The sequence below is a fragment of the Hippoglossus stenolepis genome, chromosome 4 (assembly GCF_022539355.2).
Source record: "Hippoglossus stenolepis isolate QCI-W04-F060 chromosome 4, HSTE1.2, whole genome shotgun sequence".
In the NCBI taxonomy this organism is placed as follows: Eukaryota; Metazoa; Chordata; class Actinopteri; order Pleuronectiformes; family Pleuronectidae; genus Hippoglossus; species Hippoglossus stenolepis.
Genome location: NC_061486.1, coordinates 6,410,083 through 6,432,783, shown reverse-complemented (window position 1 = coordinate 6,432,783; position 22,701 = coordinate 6,410,083). Strand labels below are relative to the sequence as shown.

The window sequence follows — 22,701 nt, the reverse complement described above, 5'->3', positions numbered from 1 at the left end:
TTCCCTACATACTTTGAATTTCAAATTAAAAGATAGAGACATGTTGGTTGTGATGGGTTTTGTAAATTATTTTAAATGTTACACAAGATTCTTTAAAACATTTTTTTTAAAACATAGTCATGACTTTAATATGCAGCCAGACACGAGGGGAACCTGATCCTCCAGTTCAAGAACCTGGTGCAGATCTCTGATGACCTCACCTGGTCAAAGAATGTCACTGGGCCCAGCAGCTGATTTGATTTGATTTTAATTTGTACAATACATAAGAATCCCCACTGACACAGATCTTAATCTTATGAGTGAATTTACTATTTGTTTGAAAGTTTATGCTTCTTTGTCATAATTGTGAAGCATTTAAATGAACAAAGATCCAGACAGGAGCAGCAGAGTAATAATTTGACACAGTGTGAATCTCAGCTCTGTTTCCCTATCTCTGTACAACAAATACAAGATGCGGTTTCATCATAGTAAACATTCTCTGGTTGTTATAAAGATACATTTTAATTGGACTTGTCTTGGAAACCAGCACAAATTGACCAATTAAACATGAAAAGGCTGAAAGATCAAATATTTCACTGCTTTTCCAGAGCCTGGTTACAGTCCAAACTAAAACTTCAGGTTTCTATGTTATTAAATTTTGATAAACAAAACTAACACATGTAAAATGACCAATCAAATGATTTCCTCTATGTCGCTTTGCATATCATAACTATGACTGGGTTCCAAGGGTAAACGTGCAACATCCTCAAATACAGGCACATAGCTGCTATAAGGTAGATGCATGTTTAAAACCTTTCCCCAGTGCTCAAACATACTGGAGGGAGCGTTCTCATCTTCAAGCTGACCTGCAGCAGAGGGTTTAAAGAACTTGCTCACAGGGAAAGGTTGTCTGCAGCTGTGTGTTGAGAGGTTTGATTGCTCGTGTCCATATTTCCTGGTGCCGATGACAGAAACTTGTCCATACCCCGACTCTGAGAAGGTGGACGTGCTGTCTGTGTCACTGTCGGATGAGACATCTATCGTCGGGGTGCGACTTGGGAATACCTGATTTGACAGCGTCTGCTCAAGAGGAGCATTTAGTTTACTAATTTCCTCAAAAGTGAGGCACTGCACAGGTTCTGGGAGCTCGGGTTGTGGGATCCTATTCGTGTAACAAGGAGGTGAATGTTGTGACTGCTCTGCATCAATCCTAGTGAGTAACAGTTTGTTTAGGGTGTCCATGTTTTGAGGTTTCCTTGGACTTTTGTCCCTCTCTTCACCAGAGGGTTCTCTCTTAAATCCTGCTGACAACATCTTCAAATCGCCGCACCGTTGAGGATCAGCGCTCACACATTTTGTGCCGTGCAGATGCTTGTGCCGGCTGAGTCTGAGCGAGGCAGTGTCTGAGTGAAACGCACTAGAGATGCAGCCGATTTCATAATACTCCGGCTCACTGTTTGGCTCTGGCTGCACACTTGAAGGACAGGCATCACAGTACAACTCCACACTCTGCTGATCAGCCCTCACTGGGCCATTCTGCCTCTCTCTTTCGGCAGATGCAGCATTTGTGAGTGGACGGTTGTCGTCAAAACAAAAAGCAGCATTTTCTGTCCCTGGCTCTGTCTTCTGCTCCAAGCACTCACTCGAACCCTGGTGCCACCTCCTTCTACGAAGGGCAACAATCATTCCTAGAACAACCAGGATGGAGGTTAGGGGAAGAATCACAGCTATGAGCCACAGAGGGCCACTGCCCCCCGCCGCAGAGCACAGATCCTGGCTGTCTGGAGCAGAGATGCAGATATCACAGGCGTGGTCGGAGACATTATGGAAACAGATGCAGGAGCTGTTCTCCCCGGCCGGTCCACACCTCCACCGGTTCTCACACTGTCCATAGAGACAGCCCCTCCTGGAAGTGTCCTCCTCAGAGCAGGGGGAGGGGAGGCAGACACCGGGAGAGATGCAGCTGGACTGCATGAGGGTCCAGCTCGGCCAGATGTCCACCATCGCACTGCGTCCGCTGACAGGCAGAGTGTGACTGCTCACATTAAGATACTGCACACACCCAGTGAACCCTACCCCCCCAAAAAAGAAAAGACAGTCATTCATCTAAAAACAAATCTTAATGAAAAGTTGACCACATGTAAAGTGATCTGTTTAATAAGTGAGGAAGTTCATTACAGCCATAAAGGGAACGGACTGAAGACATTCATTATCAGTGGAAGAATTATTTCTATCATTTCTACTTTTGCTTTCATGATTATTATGATGTGGTGACACTGCTCACGCTTTAAAAAATACAATGTCACCTGACTGCTGGAGCTTTGAATGAAGTGACAGATCAGCACCAAGAACGATCTTTTCCACCCGAACAGGACTGAGATCAACACTCTGGTCAGTGATGTTCCAGACTGGTTTTCCATCCAGAGCGAGAAACGGGATCTGTCCTTTGCCGAACAAGGACACGACATGCCAGACCCCGTCGGCCACCGGGGAGTCCACGGTGAAATCTGACTGGTGTCCTGACACGGCGTCTTCAGATTGGTACATGAGCCTCCTGTCTCTAATCTGAATGAAAGAGAAAAAAACAAACAGTCATATGTCCCAAGAATAAGACGAGTATATATCTAAATGTGCTTCAGACCAACCTTTAGCACGATGTATCCCGTCTGTCCCAGAACAGACATCAACACTCCATTGTTCCTGGTCTTAAACTTGATGTTAATCCCTGTTTGGTTTTGGTCGTTTCCCTCTTTCTTATCATCCAGCAGCTGTTTGAGCAGGAAGTCTCTCTTGAATTTCTCCTTGATGACATATTCCATGTAGTCATTCCCCGTGAATCGCAATACAACTTCCTCTGATGATTCTGTTCATTAAGGGGAAAAATATTTTTACTCAAAAACAGAACAAAAGTCAGATATTATGCAAAAGAGGTGTCTGATCAGTCTCAAACCCAAACCACTGCCAGAGTCATGCAGAACTATCGACTATATCCACAACTACTGTATATGGACCGAGGACCTGTCTGCTCCAGCCCCCCCGCCCCTACGTGACCCTCAAAGGATAGGTGCTGTACATAATGGATGGATGAAAAATTATAAAAACTTTTGTTGTGTATAGTAATTTTTAGTTTTTACCTTTGGCACATTTGCGTCCAATAAACAGGCTCTTGCACTCACAGAGATAGTCCGACCAGAGATCGTGGCACACCCCCCCATTTTTACATGGGTCACTGTGACATGGTGACACCGCTGCTCGAGGACATCTTGACAAAAGAAATACAAGATACAAGACGTAAACAAATGACAGATAGAGTTACTGTATTTTCTGTACAAAGATTTCTGAATAATGAGATACTTAAGAATGTACGTGTTTTAACTTACTTATCAAGAATGTTGTATGTTGCGAGGGCCATTGCAGCTCTGAGCAGGAAACCGTTAACGCGAATGTTTCGAATACATCCCACAAAGTCGTGGGTTTTTATCTGAGCAGGATGTTGCAGAATAAATTCAACAGTCCTTAGTCCTCCAAATGTCACATTACTGCCGCCGACGTCTAACGTCCTGGTTTCATGTAAAGACACATAGAGGTTGTTAATACATATAAAACACACGGCGAACAACAGAACCTGTGAATTATGGAGAAGTAGTTTCACTGCTACCTCTCTGAGCTAATGCCATCACTCTGGGAAAAACAAAACCCATTGTTGTCGACATCTGTGCAGTTGTCCACGTGTAAAGAGCCCATCTGTTCAAAAACAAACAGTGTCACATCAGTCTACAGACTCGCTTCTCTAACTAATAACTTAAAAACACCTTCTCATTGACTTTGTGTGTTTAAGTGCCGGCGTGTTTTCCGACTCACATTTCCGATCCTCCTGGCTGCGACACTGTGAAAATGTCCATCTGCCACTTGCTTGTGTGTGTGCAGTCTCAGGGGCCCTGAGCCCAGGTCATAGGAGAGATGAATGGTGCCATCTACTATCTCCAGTGCAAAGAACTCCCTGCTGGAGGATCCTCCCGGGTTGTAGAGGAGCAGGGAGTCACTCTGCACTGTCGCAAACTCTAGAGAGATTAAATTAGTCCTGCGGTCTAATGAGGGAAACTCCATGAAGGACAGATCCTCGAAGCCGTAGCTGTGCTCCTCACAGCGGATTCCACTGACTCCTAAAATAGAGATGAAGATTATTATTTTATGGAATAAATGATTTACTTTCTTACTCAAGAAGATTCAAACCACTCTCATATTCAGTCATTTACTATATTAAATTATAGTTTGCTGTTTTACAAGGGGGTTATGTGCCAGAGAATTTCTTGGCTTGGGGCTTTAAGCAGGTTCCAAGAAATAGTCTGGCACAGACTCATGTCTCCACCAAGGAGGTTATGTTTTCACCCCCGTCTGTTTGTTTGTTGGTTGGTTTGTATGTTTGTTAGCAAGATCTCGCAAAAACACTACCAGACAGATTAGCACGAAACTTGGTGGAAAGATGTTGTAAGAGTCAGGGTCACTTTCTTTAATTTCTATCTTCCATTCTCACCATTTCCCCCCCCCCCCTCCAAATTCCTCATGGATCTTGACAAAGGAATTCTGCCATGTGGTTTGTGGTGGCTTGGGATTTTGGTGCAGCTTGATTGAATTTAAGGCGACTGTCGGGTCTTGGCAGGAGGTTTACGCTTGAGCCAACTATTGGCAAATTGTCAGATTAAACAAATGCACATCATTTTTTGAGCAATGAGCTTTAAAATGAGTCATATTTTATTATCTCTGGACAGTTCCCAGCCCTATTAACCGACGTCATGCTAAGCTAAACTAACTTACAGCTTTCTTTAGCCTTCCACATACGAGTGGCATCTTCTCATCTAAATGTCTGCAAGAGAGCAAAGACATAATGTTCCCAAAATGTGAAACTTCTTTTTATGCATTCTTCTTACCAAAGGGACATTGACAAGAGAATCCTGTCTGTGAATTGATGCAGTTGCCCTGAACGCAGGGGGTTGATCTACAGTGGTCTATCAACTGCTCACACATTTCCCCTGGAAAAAAGCAAATAAAGTTTACACTTTAAAGAGATCCTGGCCTGTGGAATGATGGGATTTTTTTTTTTATATATATATACAGCATCTACCTTCAAATCCAGGCGCACAGTGACACTGATATCCATCGTCATTGGGCAAACAGGTTCCTCCGTTCTGGCACTTCAGCTTCAGGCATTCATCGACATCAGTGGAGCAGACCGAGCCAGAAAAGCCGCTCTGACAGTGACAGTAGAAGCTTCCCGCCGTGTTCACACATGTGCCGTCGTTCTGACAGAACCTCACCTCACATTCGTCAATGTCATCTTCACACAGCGTCCCGGTGAAGCCGGCTGGACACGTGCAATTAAAAACCTCTTTCTGCGGCGACACGAAGATGACGCCCGGGCTCTCCAGGGCAGCGACGTCCTGGCTGATGTAAATGTTTTTGTTGCACGTGGCTCCGTTCAGACAGGGGCTGGTGAGACATGGGTCGCTGGTGATGTGAGATATCGTCACATTGCTCTGAGACTCCAGTAACTTCCTGTGTCCGGCAGAGACGCCGCTCGCCACCTCTCTGCTGAGATATTCACCGTTGTAGTTTTTGACCGCAGCCAACAGAAGGATTTCACCCCCAATGTGTTTGATTCCAAATACATGGGTCTTAGAGGCCTGCAGGTTAAACAGACTGTCCAGAGCTTTCACAAACCTCAGATACTTGTTGGACAGGAACTCTTCCATCGAGGACGATGACACGTAGAATAATATGCAACTGTCTATGGAAGCATTTGTGAAACCTTTGTATGTCACATAGATGCTGTTGTTGACTGGGAAGTGAAGCTGGTCTGTGGCTTCGATTGTGATGTTAAACGTGGCCTCACCTTGAAAAGGAGACGACCACAGCTCACACGTGCCGTTAGGTATCATGAACATGTTCAGCGGCCCGCTTTTTATACCACAGATAAATGTGTCGGACTCATCCTGATCCTCGGGGTGGACGTTACCGATCATGCCTCCTTGGAAAGAGCTGCCAAAATATTTGACCTCGATGAAGATGTTCCTGGGCAGCGACGGGTTATCGTTTTCGTCCAGAATCCTGATGTGGAACATGGTCGTGGTCGACAGCGCAGGGATCCCTGCATCTCTGACAGCGAGAAGAACATGATAGGCAGGGGTTTGTTCCCGATCAGTGGGCCCCGTGGTAAATAAAACTCCATCAGGAGTCAGTGAAAAGGCTTCATCAGTAGAAGGGTTTACCAGCCAGTAAGTAAAAGGTCCCTGGTTTGGTGGCAAATCAGAATCAGACGCATTTAATCTGGCTACGATGGTGCCTCCAGGCTGATTTTCCTTCACCTGAGCCTCAGTTATTGTGAGTTTGGGAGAGTTGTCGTTAACGTCACCAACGGTCACAATGACGTTACTGGTCCCAGTGGCTGGTGGAGAGCCGTTATCAGTGGCTGTGACAGTCAGGTTATAAACCGCCCACAGTTCTCTGTCAAGCGGAGAATTTACTGAAACCACCCCACTGAGCGGATCAACGACAAAAGAGAAGTTTGTGTTTCCGGCTTCGATGCTGAAGAAGAAATGGCTCCAGTCCAAGATGGAGTCCTGATCCAGAGCACTCACAGTCATCACAGACGTGCCGACCGGGCTGTCCTCCGTCACGTTTGCCAGATAATGTTCAGAGGTGAACACGGGTGCATCGTTCGTGTCGATCACTCTGATGTGGACCAAGGCTTCGTCTACGTCCATGCCTGTAATGACACCAGCGTTCTTTGCCAGAACTTTTAAAACTATTTCACTGTTGCCTTGTTTCCTCAAACTGGCGGTTGTGTAAATTTCACCCGAGAGTTTGTGGATTTTAAAGCCCAGGTTTTTATTTTGGCCAAACATGAAGAAAAACACCTGACCTGCAGAGCCTTGGTCGTCATCTGTGGCCGTTACTTTTCCCATCACAGTTCCCACAGGCACATTTTTAAATACCAAAAAGTTAAACTCTTTTTTGGTAAACGTAGGCGTGAACTCATTGACGTCCAATATGTGAATGACAACATGAGCCAAAGTAAATAAATTGAGACCAGCCATGTTTGAGGCTTTGATCGTCACGTCAAAGATCTGCTCTCGCTCGTAATCAAACACGTCCAAAGTAGTGATTGTGCCATTTCTTGAGTCGATGGCAAATTTATCCACGTGACCAGCAATAAGAGAATAAGATATTAGTGCATTTCGACCTGAATCAGCATCAGTGGCCTTCGTATGTATGGCATTTGTACCAATTTCAGAGTTTTCAGGCACTGAAGTGAGATACTCAGAGGAGGAAAAGACTGGGGGATTGTCGTTCACGTCCATAACCACAACTGTAACATTCAGCCATCCTGTTTTTGTGGCCCAGCCTCCATCCATGGCTTTGATTTTAAGATGATGAATAAGTTCCTCTTCAAAGTCAAGCTCTCTGATGAGTGTTAGCAGCCCGGAGGCTTCTCCTACAGAGAATGGTAACAGTAGACTTTCTGGGTCAATGCAGTACACGATGGCAGCATTGACACCATAATCCCTATCTTCTGCTTGAACCCTTCCGATTACCGATCCAACAGGCAAGTCCTCGGGAACGGAGAAAGTGACGTCTGGCTCTGGAAAACTCGGAGAATATTGATTCCTCCCCGTGATTTCAAAAGTGATTTCAGTCTGCGACGATAAAGGTGGGGTGCCCTGGTCTTCTGCCACAACTATTAAAATCAGAAACAAATGGACGGTCTCTGTCAAACTTCTCTTCAACTTCACTTTCCCACTGTTCGCTTGGATCCAGAAGAAATCAGATGCATTACCTCCATTCAGAGCATACAGAATATAAGCACTGGTATTACTGACATCCACGTCTAGTGCTGTGAACTGGACTACCTCAGTTCCGACAGCCACGTGGTACGGGATCGCAACCTGAGGCTGATGCGGCAGGAACATCGGCGGGTGGTGGTTACAAGGCTCTAATCTTACCGTGACAGTGGCGTTACTGTGCAGGGGATCGCTGCCGCAATCAACAGCCGTCACTGTAAATTGGTAGATTTCAAAAGAAGACATCTGTAGCGCCAATGGCTGCTTGGTATAGATTTCACCAGAGGTAGCGTTAACCCAGAACTCCTCGTTTGGAGGTTCAATGACATATAAAATGTCACTATTCTCCCCGACATCTGCATCTGTGGCAAGAACCTGCGTAACAAACACCTCTTTATCTTTTGTTTCCTGGAGGACAGCGTAGTAAAAAGGATCAGAAAATACTGGTCTATTGTCGTTAGCATCTGTAACGACTATAGTGACATCCGTGCTTATGCTCCACGCGTAATCATTTGCATTTACTTTCAGGACATAATGATCCTGCGTCTCCCTGTCCAGGGGTCTCTCAACTGTGAGGCAGCCGGTGGTAAACTCAATACTAAACGGCAGATCTTCACTTTGATCCGTTATGGAGTAATTAATAACTGCATTGGGGCCCCAGTCATCATCAGTGGAGGTGATTTGTATGATTGTGTGTCCAACAGGGGCGTCCTCGGGTACCTGCGTGAGGAAAACCCGTGAAAAACGAGGTGCGTTGTCATTTCTGTCCAAAACAACGATGACAACCGTTGCTCTGTCTTTGGGGAAATGATTTTCCAGCTCGGAAGCTTCAACTGTCAAGTTAAATTCAGGGATTGTTTCTCTGTCCAAACTTGATGTTGTGCTCAATAAACCACTTTCAGGCTCAATTGTGAAAAAGTCATCAGTGTTTCCGTCAGTTATGTTGTACCGCACGGTGCCGTAACCACCAGAGTCGGCATCGATGGCCAGAACGTCACAAACCCAGGATGGCGGGGAATTCTCGAAGATCTCACACCTGTACTCTGCCTGAGTGAACTGTGGGAAGTTGTCATTGACGTCGCTGATGTTTACATGAATCTCTGCAAATGATGAGAAAGGAGGCGAGCCGGAGTCTCTGGCTTCTACCAACAAGGTAAACTCCTTTTTGTTCTCATAATCCAGAGGGTTCTCCACTGTCAGCGCTCCAGTTAATTGCTCCACATGAAACACGTCTTCAAAGTTTCCAGACGTCAGATAGAAAAAGACGGGCTCCGCTCTGACGCTCACAGCAGAGAGCAGAGCCACTACGGTTCCCACTGGCTCGTCTTCAGAGAGGGAAGAGCTCAGAACATCCACATTCATCTCCGGGAACTCAGAGATGTTTTGAAACCTGATACTCACGGTTGCGGTGTCAAATTTAGGATTTTCTCCAGCGTCTTCCACGTGTATGTTGACAATAACATCTTCTGTTCTCCGGAGAGCTCTTGAAGTGAACAAGGTGCCGCTGTGGGGATCAATGGAAAACAGATCTGAACTCGGTCCATATAATGAATAATTCAGTTCCGCATTCATCTCAGTATCGTCGTCTGTTGCTTTCACTGCACAAACAACCGAGCCTGCAAGAAAGAAAACACACATCGACCCTCAGCCTTATTAAGAAAACGTGAAATTTATAAATAAGTGGTTGTCTTATCTCTCACCTGGAGCCATTTCAGTGGGCACGTGAGCCACATAGGGGCTGTTCACAAACTTGGGCCAGTGGTCGTTGATGTCTCCAACGAGCACAGTGACGAGCACGGAGCTGGACAGAGGCTGAGTGGGATGTTTATCGCTGCTAATCACTGTCAACCTGTAAATGGCGACTGTCTCTCGGTCCAGGACATCGGTTGTCAGCAGCTCTCCAGATGTTTCCTCAACGGCAAAAGGTACATCAGGGTTCTCCATGAAATACCTGAAGGAAAATACAGTATACTCTCTTTGTGTATCGCACTAAAATATAAGTAAATGCAAATAATACAGCAACATAGGTGCTACTGTACAAAAGAAACATGGCACAACCAAAAAATAAACCCAGAAGACCACGGGAAAAAAAAAAGTTTAATAATTACAACTTATTCCCAGTTTTAAATTTAAATTCTCAAAGCACCATTGATCTCATATTTGAAGTATTTTGTTTTACCTTATTTCCCCATTGGCTCCCTCATCAATGTCAGATGCCATCATCATGGCAAACACTGTGCCGGGGGGACTGTCCTCATACACTATGGTGTTGTACACTTCCTCACTGAACTCTGGGTGGTTGTCGTTGACGTCATCCACTATGACGTGTACGGTGAGAGTACCTGTTAGCGGCGGCAGTCCTTCAAATGAAAAGGTCATATTCATTATTGAAATGACTATTCAGACAGAAAATAATAATCGCCGTACAAAATTAGCCTAAATCCCAAGTTCAACTTAAATTACCTGAATCAACAGCAATGATGGTGATGACATATAGTGATTGTGTCTCTCTGTCCAGGCTGTGTAGAATTTGAAAAGTGCCATTGAGAGTGATGGAGAACAAACCATCACTGTTTCCACTCTGTAAGAAATAGGTGAGCTGACTGTTGACCCCTAAATCTTCATCCAAAGCCGAAAGCTGCTCCAAAAAACACACAAAAGTTTAGTAATTAACATGAAAACATTCACGATATTCACTTGACTCTTCAATGAGACCCACGAGCACCTGATGTGTGAGCTGAGCGGGGTCGTCCTCATTCTCCACGACATGTAGGACCAGTGTTTCTGGAGAAAACCGGGGCGCAAAGTCGTTGATGTCCAACACTGTGACACTCACAGCAGCAGTGGCAGACCTGGGTGTGTTACCCTGATCTACAACTGTTATGATTAAGTTGTAGTTTGAGTCCCTCTCTCTGTCCAGTTTATCCATGACTGTCACGACACCTCGGACCGCGTCCACCACAAACGGACTCGCCTGCGTCAGCGTGTACCGCACTTGTCCGTTTGGCCCGATGTCTTGATCGTGAGCCTGAACCTGAAACAAGCTGGTTCCTCTGGGGATATCTTCTCTCACTGTCAGACTGTAAGAACTCTGCAAGAACTCAGGGTCGTTGTCGTTTGCGTCGTCGACGTGCACCGTGAGATTCATAGTGGTTGCCGTGCTGGGCGAGCCTCTGTCAGCAGCTGTAATGGTAATGGTCAGTGTATCTACCTGTTCTCTATCTAAGGTCTCCTCCAGGGAGATTTCCCCACTAGTGGTATTGATGCTAAACATTCCACTGGAGGTGCTGTTTAAATAATATAAAACTTCCCCATTGGATCCAGCATCTCCATCCTCAGCATGTGCAGTCGTCACCACAGAGTGAAGAGCAGCGTCCTCTGGTATACGGACACTTGTGCCTGACACAAACAGAGGAGCGTTGTCGTTGACGTCCTGAACCACCACGATCACGTGTGCTGTGCTGGTGAGCTGCAGAGACTCCGGCTGGACACTGTCACTCGCCGTCACGGTCACATTGTAGGAGGATTGTCTCTCTCGGTCCAACTCCTTGTTCAGGCATAGGCTTCCCGCTGAGTTCATGAAGAACACTGTCTCTTCAGCTCCATCCAGCACTTTCAGTGTCAACTCTCCGTTGTCACCTGGCAGAGAGGAAAAGATCATGAAGGACCTTATTACAAATTGGCTTTGGGTGCTGGCTGCACTTAAGCTTCTAACTGAATCACCAGACTGAACTTCCATCGCTATGCTGACGACACACAAGTTTATCTCAGCACCAAACCATCCACTCAACTCCTCCACAGCCTCTTGTCAACTGCCTGCATGAAATAAAAACACGTCATCAAACCTACTCAAGTTAAACAGCAATAAGACATATATAAATATATCCTATTTATATAATATATAAATCCAAGTTAATGTCATTATAATCATTAATGTCTTATTTTGACTTTCCAAGAAATGTGTGAATAATGATTCTGCATTTTTACACTCGTAACTCAGAAGGACACATTGGACATGCAGAATGAGCTTCGAGGTCAATTTAATTAACTGTGCAATTCTCTCTATTATCTCTATTATTTCTATCGCTGTGACAAATTGAAACATGTGGATGAGGCTGATGCTTTGCACAGAAATTACATCACTTTCATTTAAGGAACAATTGCTATCACACATGCCTATATGGTCTTATTAGCTTTGGCCGAACTGTGAAATGTGGATCTGACCCCCTTTACTTGCATTAGACCCATGAATCCCTCTCAGGAGGATATGGGAACAAAGAATAAAGGAGAAATTCCTGTGTTTTCAGTATGTCAGCACTGGTTTAAAGAATGAATAGACTTCCTCGAGCTCTTCATATATTCTGAGAAATAAAAGGTTTATTCCTCTACATGGGGAATTGTCTCAGCACACTAAAACACACAGATGCTTGATGTACCAGATGCAAAGCCAGTTTTATGGTCATGTCCTACGGGGCCCCGTATGTTTTTGTAAATGTGATCAACTGAATATTTAAAAACCTGCAAACTAAAGACAGCCGCTTCACGTCCCACAACTCTTCCCGGTGCACTTACCATCATCTTTATCCGACACATTCAAGGACAGGAAGCATGCTCCGACCTGTGCGTCTTCCAGCAGTGACGCAGAAAAGGCATCCTGACTGAAAACAGGGGGGTTGTCGTTCACGTTCAACACATTGAAGTACACCCTGACACTGGATACCTGTGAATCCCCCTGCTGCACCACCACTGTGAGAATGTAGATACTCTGTGCCTCGAAATCCAGGCTGCGGGATAATAGGAACTCCCCTGAGAGGGGGCTGAGGAGGAACAGGTTCTCTCCGTCATCCTCCTGCACTGAATATGTGATAGGCGTGGGACTCCCAAACCCTGTTTCCAACTTTCCCACAACTCTTCCTGTCAACACATTGGATAAGGCACAATTACTGGGTGAAAACATGTAGAAACATTGTCAAACACACACACAGACCTTCACAACAGTAAAACTGAGGATAGGGCTGATCTTAAATTACAAGTCAAATAACAATATTTCAAAAGCTATAATTCAATAATCAAAATTAAGCATTGTCATCAAACATTATTATGTAGTTGTGCCTAATTTACATGATGAAGGCTTCTCTGCACAAGCGACTGACCTGGTACCGTGTCTTCTTTCACTTCAAATGAATAAACACCTCTGGAGGAAGCCGCCTGTGTTCTCCATCGGTCATGAGAGTGTGAGCTGACTGCGTCTTGCTGGGGCACAACATCAACAGATGAGAATGGAAACTGCCTTAAGACAAAATCTGCAAACTGCTTCTCACTGCTCGTGTTCACTGAGTTTCCAGTCGAGGGTCCATGAGAGGAAGCAATATTAAACACCTGAGGGACCAAAGAAACAAGCAAGAAATGCACTTAATGCACTTTAATCTCACTAATGACATTAAATTAGACAGGGATTGATACAAATCCAATCCCTGCTGCAACATATGAACCAACAGAGCAACTCACCGAAAAAGGAAACAGTAAAATCAAAACTTTTCTCTGTCGTCCAGTAGATTCCATCATGAGGTTTACTTCCAAAGTGCTTTGGTCACAATCACACAGGAGAAAAATAAAATATCCCGAGCAAAGACCAAACAGACTTGGCACTGAGGACCTAAGTCCTGGAAACTGCACAGCATTACCTCCACGCACGAGCAACAAATGGAAAACTATAAAAGCTGTATCCATAGTGACTACTCAGCCTCTTTAGCTCGTAATCCTGACTGACACGCCCCCTTTGACATCACTCCATGCAAATCCTGCACCCAAAAAAAAGTTCTTTTGAGAACTCCAAAATGCACCAGATGCAAAGTTGTTCTTATACGTATTATTATTATGCCCCATAATCAATCAATTAATCATTTCAATTAAAACCGCCCTTGTTTTCTTTATAAAAATCTGCCAAATTTCTATAGGAAGTAACAAAAGAGCAAAACCTTACTTACAATGCTTTTGCTGAATCAGTTTGTTTTATATTCTCTTCATGGATTTCTCTAGTGAGGCTCCTCAGTGTAGAGACGAAACCAACTCTTTGGGCAGTCGCCTGCAGTCAGGTAGACGACAGGGAGCCTTTCTCACTTCGTTCAATGACTGAGGGGAGAGGAAAGAAAAAACTGCAGCCCTGGGTCACAGGTCTCAAAAGAGAGCTGACAGTGTTGAAACTGAATTCACATTAACAAGTTGACATGGCAGGACATGAATAAAACCTCATATAATGACACATGGCTAACATTGCAGATGTATTCTAATAGGTTTATCTTTGTTATTCACAATGTAATCAATTATAGTATATGGTTAATGCTAACAGCTATGCTAGGGGAACAGACCACCATCATTACTGCTGGTTTCTTTGTGAAACGAGACCCCCACTGAAAGGAGACCACAGTGACTTCACTCATATTTACACACACTACTGAGCGGAGGACAGTTCTTTGTGTGGCAAAGGGCAACGCTGCTGAGAATAGGCTGATAAACAGACATGTAAAACCCCCTTTAAGTGACTGGGAGGCCATGAGTCTCCAATTACAGGCAAAGGGAAATCTATCCGATCTCTGCCTGCACTCACACAGAAAAGGACTTTTCTCTCCACACTTTGGTCAAATAAGTGCACAACACAGACGTTTAAGTCTCGGATGTAGTTAGTGTAACTCAGCCAAAAGCTGGCGTCTATACTCCTTAGGGTCAACTATTTCTGTTACGTTCATATTTGTCCTGCTGTGTGTTACATGCCTTGAATATACTATGTAGTAACATTGAGGGACAAACAACACACACAGTCTGTTTGGTACAAACTACACTGTAGAGCCTTTAATGTACCTGAAGGGGAGAATTTAAACAAAAAACAGGCAGGTAAATGATCATTCAGACACATTAACATTCAGTACAGAGGCAGACAGGTTTCCTGGTGTCCCCGACGTAGACTTTGTTTTGCTGTGTGATTTGGACAGAAGTCAGAGTTCACCTCATGTTTTGCTGCTCAGCATATGACAATTTAAGGGCAACATTTTTTCGATATTGTTTTTGTAAAATGTGAAAAGTGTCGGATCACTTCTTCGAGATTCAAGAAACTTGAGCTTAAGGGTTAGTGGTCACGGTTCTATTTGTCGAGAACGGGACAGATGACAATGCTTGTTTTTTTAACAATTACAATTAAAGGTTATGTTCATGCCGCCACTGTTTGGCATTGGGTGTCTTGTCAATGTGGATTTGGCCCAGTAACTATGTAGCTTTGGTTAAACTTTTGAGAACTGATTGTCATGGCGCCACCTTCTGGTTCAAGTTACTGAAACTACCATACAACAATGAACCAGGGAGCACTGATGCTGTTCAAGGTTATTTGGGTACGAACAGAACAAGTGTGGGAGGTTAACATGTGATGATAAACAGTGTTTCACAACATTCATTTCCACATAAATTCAGTAATCTTGCTGGTTAACTCTTTTCAAACCAGAGCCTGTTCTTTTGTATTATAATATTTTTCTTGTTTAAGATGTGCAAATGAGTTGTCACTGGTTATTTTAAATGTTTCCTATACTATTTAAAAATGAATCAGTCATTTCAAGTCTAAAATATAACAAGAAAATTGTCAGAATTAATGAGAACAAACATCCTGTTATCTTGCACCTACTCATCCAGAGTTATTCGTGTGTGTAGTTGATAAAAAACATCACAGCAGCCTTCTTTAAAAAACAACCTTTATTGAGGACATTCTTGAATGTCGACAGCTGCATTTGATATTAGAGAGTGGTATTCAAAGAACAATAAAAAGACATTGGGACAGCACATACATTTTTTTTTTCCAAAATAAAAGAAATACACTACCAACTCAGAAATCTTGTTTTTGAGTTGTAACACCTATAGACTAGTTACTTTCATACCGATTTGTAGTCCTCCTAAATTGTTACAGGGATAAAGAACTACCACTAGAAAATCTCAAACTTAAGATATGTAGTGTTAACTTTACAAAAAAAAGGAGCATAACACTGTACATCTTAAAAACATTAAATATACACATGTTCGCGTTCAGTCTGACTTTGTTTCAAGATGGTGAATTGAGTATAGTAGGGTTATATGGCATAAACAAAACTCCAGGTCCCATCCCTTTACGATCTACTCGTCATCGTCGTCGTCATCATCATCTTCGTCATCGTCTCCATCCTCTTCTTCGTCATCGTCATCATCATCCACTGGTGCAGCAGCTGCTGCAACTTCCACTTTGCCCTTTGTACGGTAAGCAATGATTTCCTGTGGGAAAAGCACGTCAAATGGGTTGTTAGATAAACTTAATTAGAGAAGCCTGAGTCACTCAGATAAGTGTTTATTGAATAAAAACAAAAGTCTTCCTTCAATGACATGACAATTCACCTTGTCGTATTTCTCCTTCAGCTTGGCAGCCTTCTTCTCATACGGCTGCTTCTTCTCCGCAGAGGAGCCGTTCCACATCTCTCCCAGCCTCTTCGCTGTGTCACCGATGGTGAGTCCAGGAGTATCAATTTTGACCTTGGGACGAAAGTCTGCACAGAACAGGAAGAATGCAGACCTGTGGGAAGAAAAATATGTCAGTGTTTTAACTTGGAATTTATTATCAGAAAGAAAAAGAAAAAACATTGTAATGATAGTGGAGATCATGGCACATACGGTGGTCTCTTGGGGGCGTTGGGGTCCTTGAATCGCTTCTTCTTCGTGCCCTTGGGAGGGATGTAACTCGTCATTTCCCTCTCGTAGCGCACCTTGTCTAGTTTGGCCATATCTTCAAACTTGCCCTTCTCCTTCTGTGACATTGTCTGTCAGGAAGAAACACAAGCAACGTTAAAAAAAATCTGATGATTTGCAAGGATTGAAAAAAAAAAAATTATATATATAAAAATAAAAAAGACATTAAAAGGCCATTTATTTTACCTTCCATCTCTCAGAGCATTTCTTGGAGAAGTCTGAGAAGTTGACACTGACACCGGGATGCTTATGCTTGTGCTCCTCCCGGCAGGTTTGCACAAAGTAAGCATAGGAGGACATTTTGCCCCTCGGCTTCTTCGGGTCCTTCCCCATCTTCCCACACTAAAAACAGACAGGGAGATTTTATTAAATTATTAAAAAATGTATTTGTGTTTTAAGTCCAGATATGCGTCTGCAGTGGGAATATCTAAACGTCCCTGCAGCAATCTGCGCCTGCTGCTTTGTCAGCTCCATCCATTGTTTGAATTGGGGGGGGTGGGTGACTGATGAGCCATTGTATGAAGAGGCCGACATGATGCTTCTTTAAATACAAACACTCAGCTACTCGTTGGTTTAAGAGCGTTTCCTTGCCCGCATCGATCCAAACACATGACGCAGAGTCCGTGGAAAAAGCAGCAAATGTCGTCTTTAATTAATTATTTTATTATCTGTAGCTTTCTCGTTAATATAACATGCAGCTAACCGGGCTGGGGGGGCTGCAGATGAATACATTAGCATTTCCTTTCATCGTCGTTGATTGTTCGCTAGCCGTTAGCCAGTATGGCCACCACTCCGCTTTGTGTCGTGGGCTAGCTAGCTAGCGGCGAGCTAGCATGCTACGGAGCTCATTTTGATGAGGCGATTATTAAAATGGCTGATTGCGCTGCTAACAATGGCTAACGGGCTTCTATGCGCACGCCCTCCGCATTTTCACACCCCGCTCTCCGGCCTCATGTTTAACCTCACGGGCCTTTTTAGAAACTGCAAATCACTGGATGTTAACTTCCAGTTAAAATAGCGATAAACTCTGAGGGAAAGATCCCCGATCTGCGTCCCCCTGGACCCGGGCTGCCTCCGCAGTTCTTCCCCTTCTAGCTAGCGTTAGCTTCAGCGGTAGCCACACGGCCGGAGCAGCAGCCATTGTCGCGCTAACGGGAATTAGCAGGGGACACAGCGCTGGATGTTACGCGGGTAAATCAGCTCGGTTCACCGGGGGTATTTACCCCGTGCTTGTTAGTTTAATGTACGAGCGCAGCTAATGTACGCGTTGTGTAAGTGCGCAGCAGAGTTAGCAAGACGGTGCGGACCGAGAGCGGGAGCTTCCTTAGCATCACCCCCCAGCTCGGCCATGCTGAACTAAAACACACTCGTGTACAGTGAAAACACGGCTCCGGGTTTGTTCCATTAAAACACGCATCAGTCTCTGTGCTAAGCGGGTGAATGGTGGTGGTTCTTACCCCGGCAGCTCTGTACGACGCCAGGGCTGCGTTTGTTCGTCTCAAACAATGGACTGAGTAGCTCCGTCACTGCGCGGTCTTCAGGAGGGAGGCTGCGTCTGTGTTTATCCGTGTGTCGGGCTCCGGCTCACGGATATTGGCTGCCGCCAACTCGCTGGATCATCTCATTGGACGCAGCGGCTCCGTCCTGCTGGTTGTTTGGAGACACGAGGGGGCGACGGCGCTAAACCCGAATAACAAAGCGCCAGAGGCTGAATCTCAGTGAAGAGACGCGTGAAAGTTCAGGGTCGATTGTGTGTTGGTGTAAATAAAAACACAACTTCACTGCGGTTCATGTGATCGAGTGAAATCTGTCCTTAAAAAAAACACAGAACAATAAATGGTCTGTGCATGAAGTGTTAGTCTTCTAGCTGAGGGTTAAATCATAGATTCCACTCACTGCTACATTCAGTTTGTTTGTGAACATTGTGAATTTCAAGGTTGTGCAATGTCATTTATTTGTTTTTTATAAAGTTACGCTTGAAAGCAAAAGATTTTCAAGCATGCAATGTTTTAAAATTCAGAGCCAGAGTCGAGTTTTATTGCCAAGCAGCTGGGGTGTGTTTGTGCAAGTATAGATATACAAATATGTATTAAAAAATATTTTAAAAAAACAAAGGAAGAGTAGCAGGGGAGGGATTGTGCAATACGTTGTCATGATTAAATATTTTTAAATGTCTATTTTCTTTAGCATTTTAATATTGTTTGTAGTAATTACAAATGTATCAGAATTTAGAAATACATATGATAACATGTAATCAGATATGTTCATAAAAGTATAATGAAATGACAATGCACCCTTGTAGATTATGGGTGAATGTTGTTATGACAATGGAATAAATTAACATTTAAAAAATAAAACAAACAAAAAAAGGGCTGCGCTGACAAAACAAGACAAGTAAAGCAGAAACTCACTTTGCTTGTATTACTGTTCATCCAAAATAACACAGGACATCTTTTCACATATGGTGTATATAGCCTTCCAGATAGATTTGGTTGTATATGATACCCAATGATCTGGGATATCACCTCCATCACAGAACATTTCAAGTAAATGAAGTTTAGTTGTAACTCTCACGGCATCGAAAATGTACATTTTAAACGTTAAACCACAGCATCTCTTTTCAGTGTAAATTAATTGCTTATTACTTACAATAGAGAAAAAACAAAAATAGTCACTTTTATCTATAGGCAAAAAATTCACACCATCAAAAATGCATTAATGGAATGTGGAAAATGTAAAACAGTTTATGTTATTGAAATTTGCCCTCTGACATGAATGAGCTGACAGGGTGCTTACAATGTTTTTATTTAGTTTTCTTTTTTTAATCTAATCTTAGCTTTCAAATAAAGACAGAAATATTACAAATATAGTATTTCTCTTTGAAAAGTTGAATGTTATGGCATAAAATGAAATCACAAAAAGTGCCTAAAAGATGGACTTCAGTACAGTACTTACATAATGTACTTAGTTACTTTCCACCACCAGTAACAGATCTGTGGCAATGTTACATTTTTAATGCAACACCTCCCCTGCTGAGCAGCTCGCATGCAGCGGCCATTCAAATGTTGTAGGTCTCCATAACCACAGCGCCTGCAAACATCCTGCTGGGATCCACTCTGCCTCTGTGTAGATTCAAACTAATACCTGAGAGTGAAACTTTCCATCTGTTAATACACACGAGCTCAAATCCAACTCCCACTGTCGTCAAATACGCTTTTCAGCAAGCCACCTATGAAGTGAACTTTCATCTGGCTTTTCATCAAAAGGTTTTTATTACACTGGAAACAACTCTAACACAATGCAGCCGGCATTAATGGAAGCCAAAGGTAAAGTTAAACCAAGGATGTGTGATCAAGAGAAAGTAATATCCTAATTCTCATTATAACGTGTACTGAGACTGTGATACTTTAAACTAGTTGGGATAATTCCACAGTATTATTTTGTCCCGTTGCAGAGTCATGTATATTATGATCATTCCTGTAATTGTGCTGTAATTCTCATACAGCATTGTAAATGTAATGATCAAAGTGTTACGTTTAATTCCCCTTTTCATACCTCCTTGTCTGAGGGTAATTCAGGTTCCTACCCACTGTTGTGAGTGTAATGAAGGGTATAATTCCTCAGGTATAAGTATTAACTTCCACCAGCCCGGGGGGGAAGGATGTCCCCTCACTTTCCAAAGCCTTGTTTTTGTAGTTTAAGGTTTCTCAAATCTCTCAGAAAAATGTTCTCTGAATGAAATGTTTATAATAATTTAATGTAAAGTTCATATCGTGCAAAAAACTCCACAATTGACCACTTATAATTAAAAAAATCTGATAGAAACAATTATCTTTGCAGTTCAGATGCAAACACAACAGTTCTCCAACAAACCATATTGGGAGATAAGAGAAAAGAAAACTACAAATTATTTTAAGCATATAAAGCTTTTTGAATTTGTTACACTATCATTAATAAAGAAAACACAAAACATATATTAGCAGTAATTACTTATATGCTTGATTGATTTAAGTTTATTAGCAAAAACATTTTTTGACCCTATTCTGCCCCCATCTCGTGTTTTGCCATGTTGACATTTATCTAAACAGATTCTTGGCTGAAGCGGTGCAGCCTGACCCACAGTGACAGGTGTGTGCTGCACATATTATGAATTCAGAGCTGTGATGTAACAGTGCATTATTTTGTAGAGGTGGAACAGTGGTGGGATCCGTATGAAACGTGTCACAGGCGACAGTTCGTCTTCAGGCCAAACTCGGCTGCAGAGGTGCTTCTGTGAGTATAATGAGCCTCTAGGCTTCTTGTCAAGTTTGAATTTCTCTGTGTGTGTGTGTGTGTGTTATCTTTTGTTGATGCGTTTCTATAGGTGCCCGATGTCAACATCATCTCTAGAGTCTAGTTCACAGTCTGGACCTTTTGGTTCAACCGTGTACCATAAGGAGTTTTGCTGGAAGGCACCCTGTAAACCTGAATGCATTCACACAGGACAGAGGAGAAACAACCCACATCCCAGTCAGGTTGGTATTTGTGTTCGCCTCAGTTTTATGTTTGCAGTTGAATGCCATGCTTGACCTCTCACAGTGTATCGTAACCTTCAAATCAAGCCCTTTCCCTTAAGTCTTTCATGACGTGGAGGCTGCCTAGGGACGCTACACAAAACCCAGAGTATGTCCGGTTGCCTTGGAAATGTCCCCCATCTGAGGGGGAGATCCACAAGGCCTTGACAGCACTGTACCGCTCCACCTACAGATGTGACTTCACGGGTGGGCCTCAAGGTATAGGACAGGTCTGTTTGTTTAGAACGTGAAAGCACACCAGGGCAGAATAACCGGAGCCATCCAAGCACAAATCAAACCATCAGTGTACTCACAATATTTCTCTCAACTGTTTATTTTCCGTTTTTTTTGTGACCTTATTTTCGACAGGATGTGATCTCGTTAATAATGCAGAGAGACGACCTGCACCTCTGCACAGCAGGCGTCACGTGCCACGCTTCTCTGACACAGAGATGAGGGACAATTATCGTCAGCCGAAGCCAAAACCCGAAGTGATGGGCAACCGCTCTCGCCTCAGCTGCATCACAGACCCGAACGGGACCCGCCGTGGCATCGGTACCACAAATATTAAAACCCTGATGATGCACATACATGTATTTCTGATCATTTCTATTATTTGATCCTCTGTGTGTTGCAGTTCCAACTGTTGTGCAACGGCATGTCCACACTCAGCAGAGAGGATCAGATCTGACGGCCTACGACAGGTTTTGTGGGAAGAGAGTCACGAATGTCGCATCTCTGGTAAAGTCTCTGTTGCCCCAGGAGCTGCAGCGCTTACACAGAACTTTACCTGCAGGAGGTTAGCGTCGCTTTACGCCTCTGAGTATTGGAGCAATTAAAAAAAAGTTGCTTACTGATTTTGACAGACATCTAACTTGTGATTTGCATCTTTTGATTTCGCAGGAAAGGAAGCTGTCAAAACCGTTATGAGTAAAGATGCTTATACGAACAATGGAGAGAAGGAGAATAAACTTCCAGCTGTTGTGCTTGAGTCCTGCTCACCTGAGCGGATATCAAGCTGGCCAGGACCTGTCTAAATGCTCGAGTTCATGAATCTGGGTTTTGTATTTTTGTGCAACTTATGATATTGTTAAAAAAAACTGAAAAAAAGATAATACATATATATATATATGATACAAATCTCACAGAATGAATTTGCTTATTTTTTTGTGTAACTTTGTCTTATCACAGCCATACCATATTCTGCAATGTGACATTATGCAGTCTATCTGCAGTTTGATAATAAGACAGAATAAAACTTGCATCGATGTAATAAATTCATCTGCATGAAACATCACCAGCAAAACATTTGTTTGATTCATTATTCTTCTGTTTTGCAGTGATATTAATTGTGTGTGAATTAAAAATAAACTCATTCTCTTGGTAGCAGCAATACAAGCATAGAAATACATAAAAGCTTCATTAAACAAATGAAATTATCATTGCCACAATAGTTGACTGATGTAACAATGTCAATAACATTAGTTTTAACCCTTATTTAACATGAAAACAAAGCTGTTTCTCCCTCTGTACACACGGGGGACTTGTTGTTTTGAGTTTTGAAGTCTCAGTTGTCA

General features: G+C 43.2%; 4 protein-coding genes across 4 annotated transcripts; 1 reads left to right on the top strand and 3 right to left on the bottom strand.

Moving 5' to 3' along the window:
• Window positions 1-231: 231 nt before the first annotated feature.
• LOC124851091 (protocadherin Fat 4-like) lies at window positions 232-5,060 on the bottom strand. Its single transcript, XM_035154411.2, has 8 exons — window positions 4,908-5,060; window positions 3,841-4,142; window positions 3,638-3,723; window positions 3,360-3,539; window positions 3,114-3,241; window positions 2,625-2,842; window positions 2,286-2,544; window positions 232-2,051 (listed from the first exon to the last, which is right to left on the bottom strand). The coding sequence occupies exons 1-8, from the start codon at window positions 5,002-5,004 to the stop codon at window positions 673-675; spliced, it is 2,649 nt and encodes an 882-aa protein (XP_035010302.2). The 5' UTR covers window positions 5,005-5,060; the 3' UTR covers window positions 232-672.
• On the bottom strand, window positions 5,016-13,379 carry LOC118106130 (protocadherin Fat 4). The gene is made up of 8 exons (XM_047339643.1): window positions 13,326-13,379; window positions 12,971-13,196; window positions 12,390-12,731; window positions 10,543-11,456; window positions 10,281-10,455; window positions 9,997-10,177; window positions 9,518-9,768; window positions 5,016-9,433 (listed from the first exon to the last, which is right to left on the bottom strand). Exons 1-8 carry the CDS (start codon window positions 13,377-13,379, stop codon window positions 5,079-5,081), a joined length of 6,498 nt encoding a protein of 2,165 aa, XP_047195599.1. The 3' UTR covers window positions 5,016-5,078.
• A 2,157-nt stretch (window positions 13,380-15,536) lies between these two features.
• On the bottom strand, window positions 15,537-18,216 carry LOC118106147 (high mobility group-T protein). The gene is made up of 5 exons (XM_035154449.2): window positions 18,029-18,216; window positions 16,758-16,913; window positions 16,497-16,642; window positions 16,224-16,398; window positions 15,537-16,103 (listed from the first exon to the last, which is right to left on the bottom strand). The coding sequence occupies exons 2-5, from the start codon at window positions 16,902-16,904 to the stop codon at window positions 15,969-15,971; spliced, it is 603 nt and encodes a 200-aa protein (XP_035010340.1). The 5' UTR covers window positions 16,905-16,913; window positions 18,029-18,216; the 3' UTR covers window positions 15,537-15,968.
• A 2,543-nt stretch (window positions 18,217-20,759) lies between these two features.
• Window positions 20,760-22,301, top strand: LOC118106145 (testis-expressed protein 26-like). Its single transcript, XM_035154446.2, has 6 exons — window positions 20,760-20,843; window positions 20,935-21,085; window positions 21,187-21,343; window positions 21,494-21,679; window positions 21,762-21,923; window positions 22,028-22,301. The coding sequence occupies exons 2-6, from the start codon at window positions 20,942-20,944 to the stop codon at window positions 22,159-22,161; spliced, it is 783 nt and encodes a 260-aa protein (XP_035010337.2). The 5' UTR covers window positions 20,760-20,843; window positions 20,935-20,941; the 3' UTR covers window positions 22,162-22,301.
• Window positions 22,302-22,701: the final 400 nt, after the last annotated feature.

What these genes read in the sequence shown, in the direction of transcription:
- LOC124851091 (XM_035154411.2), bottom strand. Translation starts at nt 5,004, where the DNA reads ATGTGTGAGCAGTTGATAGACCACTGTAGATCAACCCCCTGCGTTCAG. An exon ending in GATGGCATTAGCTCAGAGAG is followed by an intron (nt 3,540 to 3,637) that starts GTAGCAGTGAAA and finishes ACATGAAACCAG; the next exon opens with GACGTTAGACGTCGGCGGCA. An exon ending in TGGACGCAAATGTGCCAAAG is followed by an intron (nt 2,843 to 3,113) that starts GTAAAAACTAAA and finishes CTTAATGAACAG; the next exon opens with AATCATCAGAGGAAGTTGTA.
- LOC118106130 (XM_047339643.1), bottom strand. Translation starts at nt 13,379, where the DNA reads ATGGAATCTACTGGACGACAGAGAAAAGTTTTGATTTTACTGTTTCCT. An exon ending in CATCATTGCTGTTGATTCAG is followed by an intron (nt 10,178 to 10,280) that starts GTAATTTAAGTT and finishes TTTCATTTGAAG; the next exon opens with GACTGCCGCCGCTAACAGGT. An exon ending in GGAGCCAATGGGGAAATAAG is followed by an intron (nt 9,769 to 9,996) that starts GTAAAACAAAAT and finishes ATTTTCCTTCAG; the next exon opens with GTATTTCATGGAGAACCCTG.
- LOC118106147 (XM_035154449.2), bottom strand. Translation starts at nt 16,904, where the DNA reads ATGGGGAAGGACCCGAAGAAGCCGAGGGGCAAAATGTCCTCCTATGCT. An exon ending in AACGCCCCCAAGAGACCACC is followed by an intron (nt 16,399 to 16,496) that starts GTATGTGCCATG and finishes TTCTTCCCACAG; the next exon opens with GTCTGCATTCTTCCTGTTCT. An exon ending in TGAAGGAGAAATACGACAAG is followed by an intron (nt 16,104 to 16,223) that starts GTGAATTGTCAT and finishes CTTTTCCCACAG; the next exon opens with GAAATCATTGCTTACCGTAC.
- LOC118106145 (XM_035154446.2), top strand. Translation starts at nt 20,942, where the DNA reads ATGTCAACATCATCTCTAGAGTCTAGTTCACAGTCTGGACCTTTTGGT. An exon ending in CTTCACGGGTGGGCCTCAAG is followed by an intron (nt 21,344 to 21,493) that starts GTATAGGACAGG and finishes TATTTTCGACAG; the next exon opens with GATGTGATCTCGTTAATAAT. An exon ending in CAGAACTTTACCTGCAGGAG is followed by an intron (nt 21,924 to 22,027) that starts GTTAGCGTCGCT and finishes TTGATTTCGCAG; the next exon opens with GAAAGGAAGCTGTCAAAACC.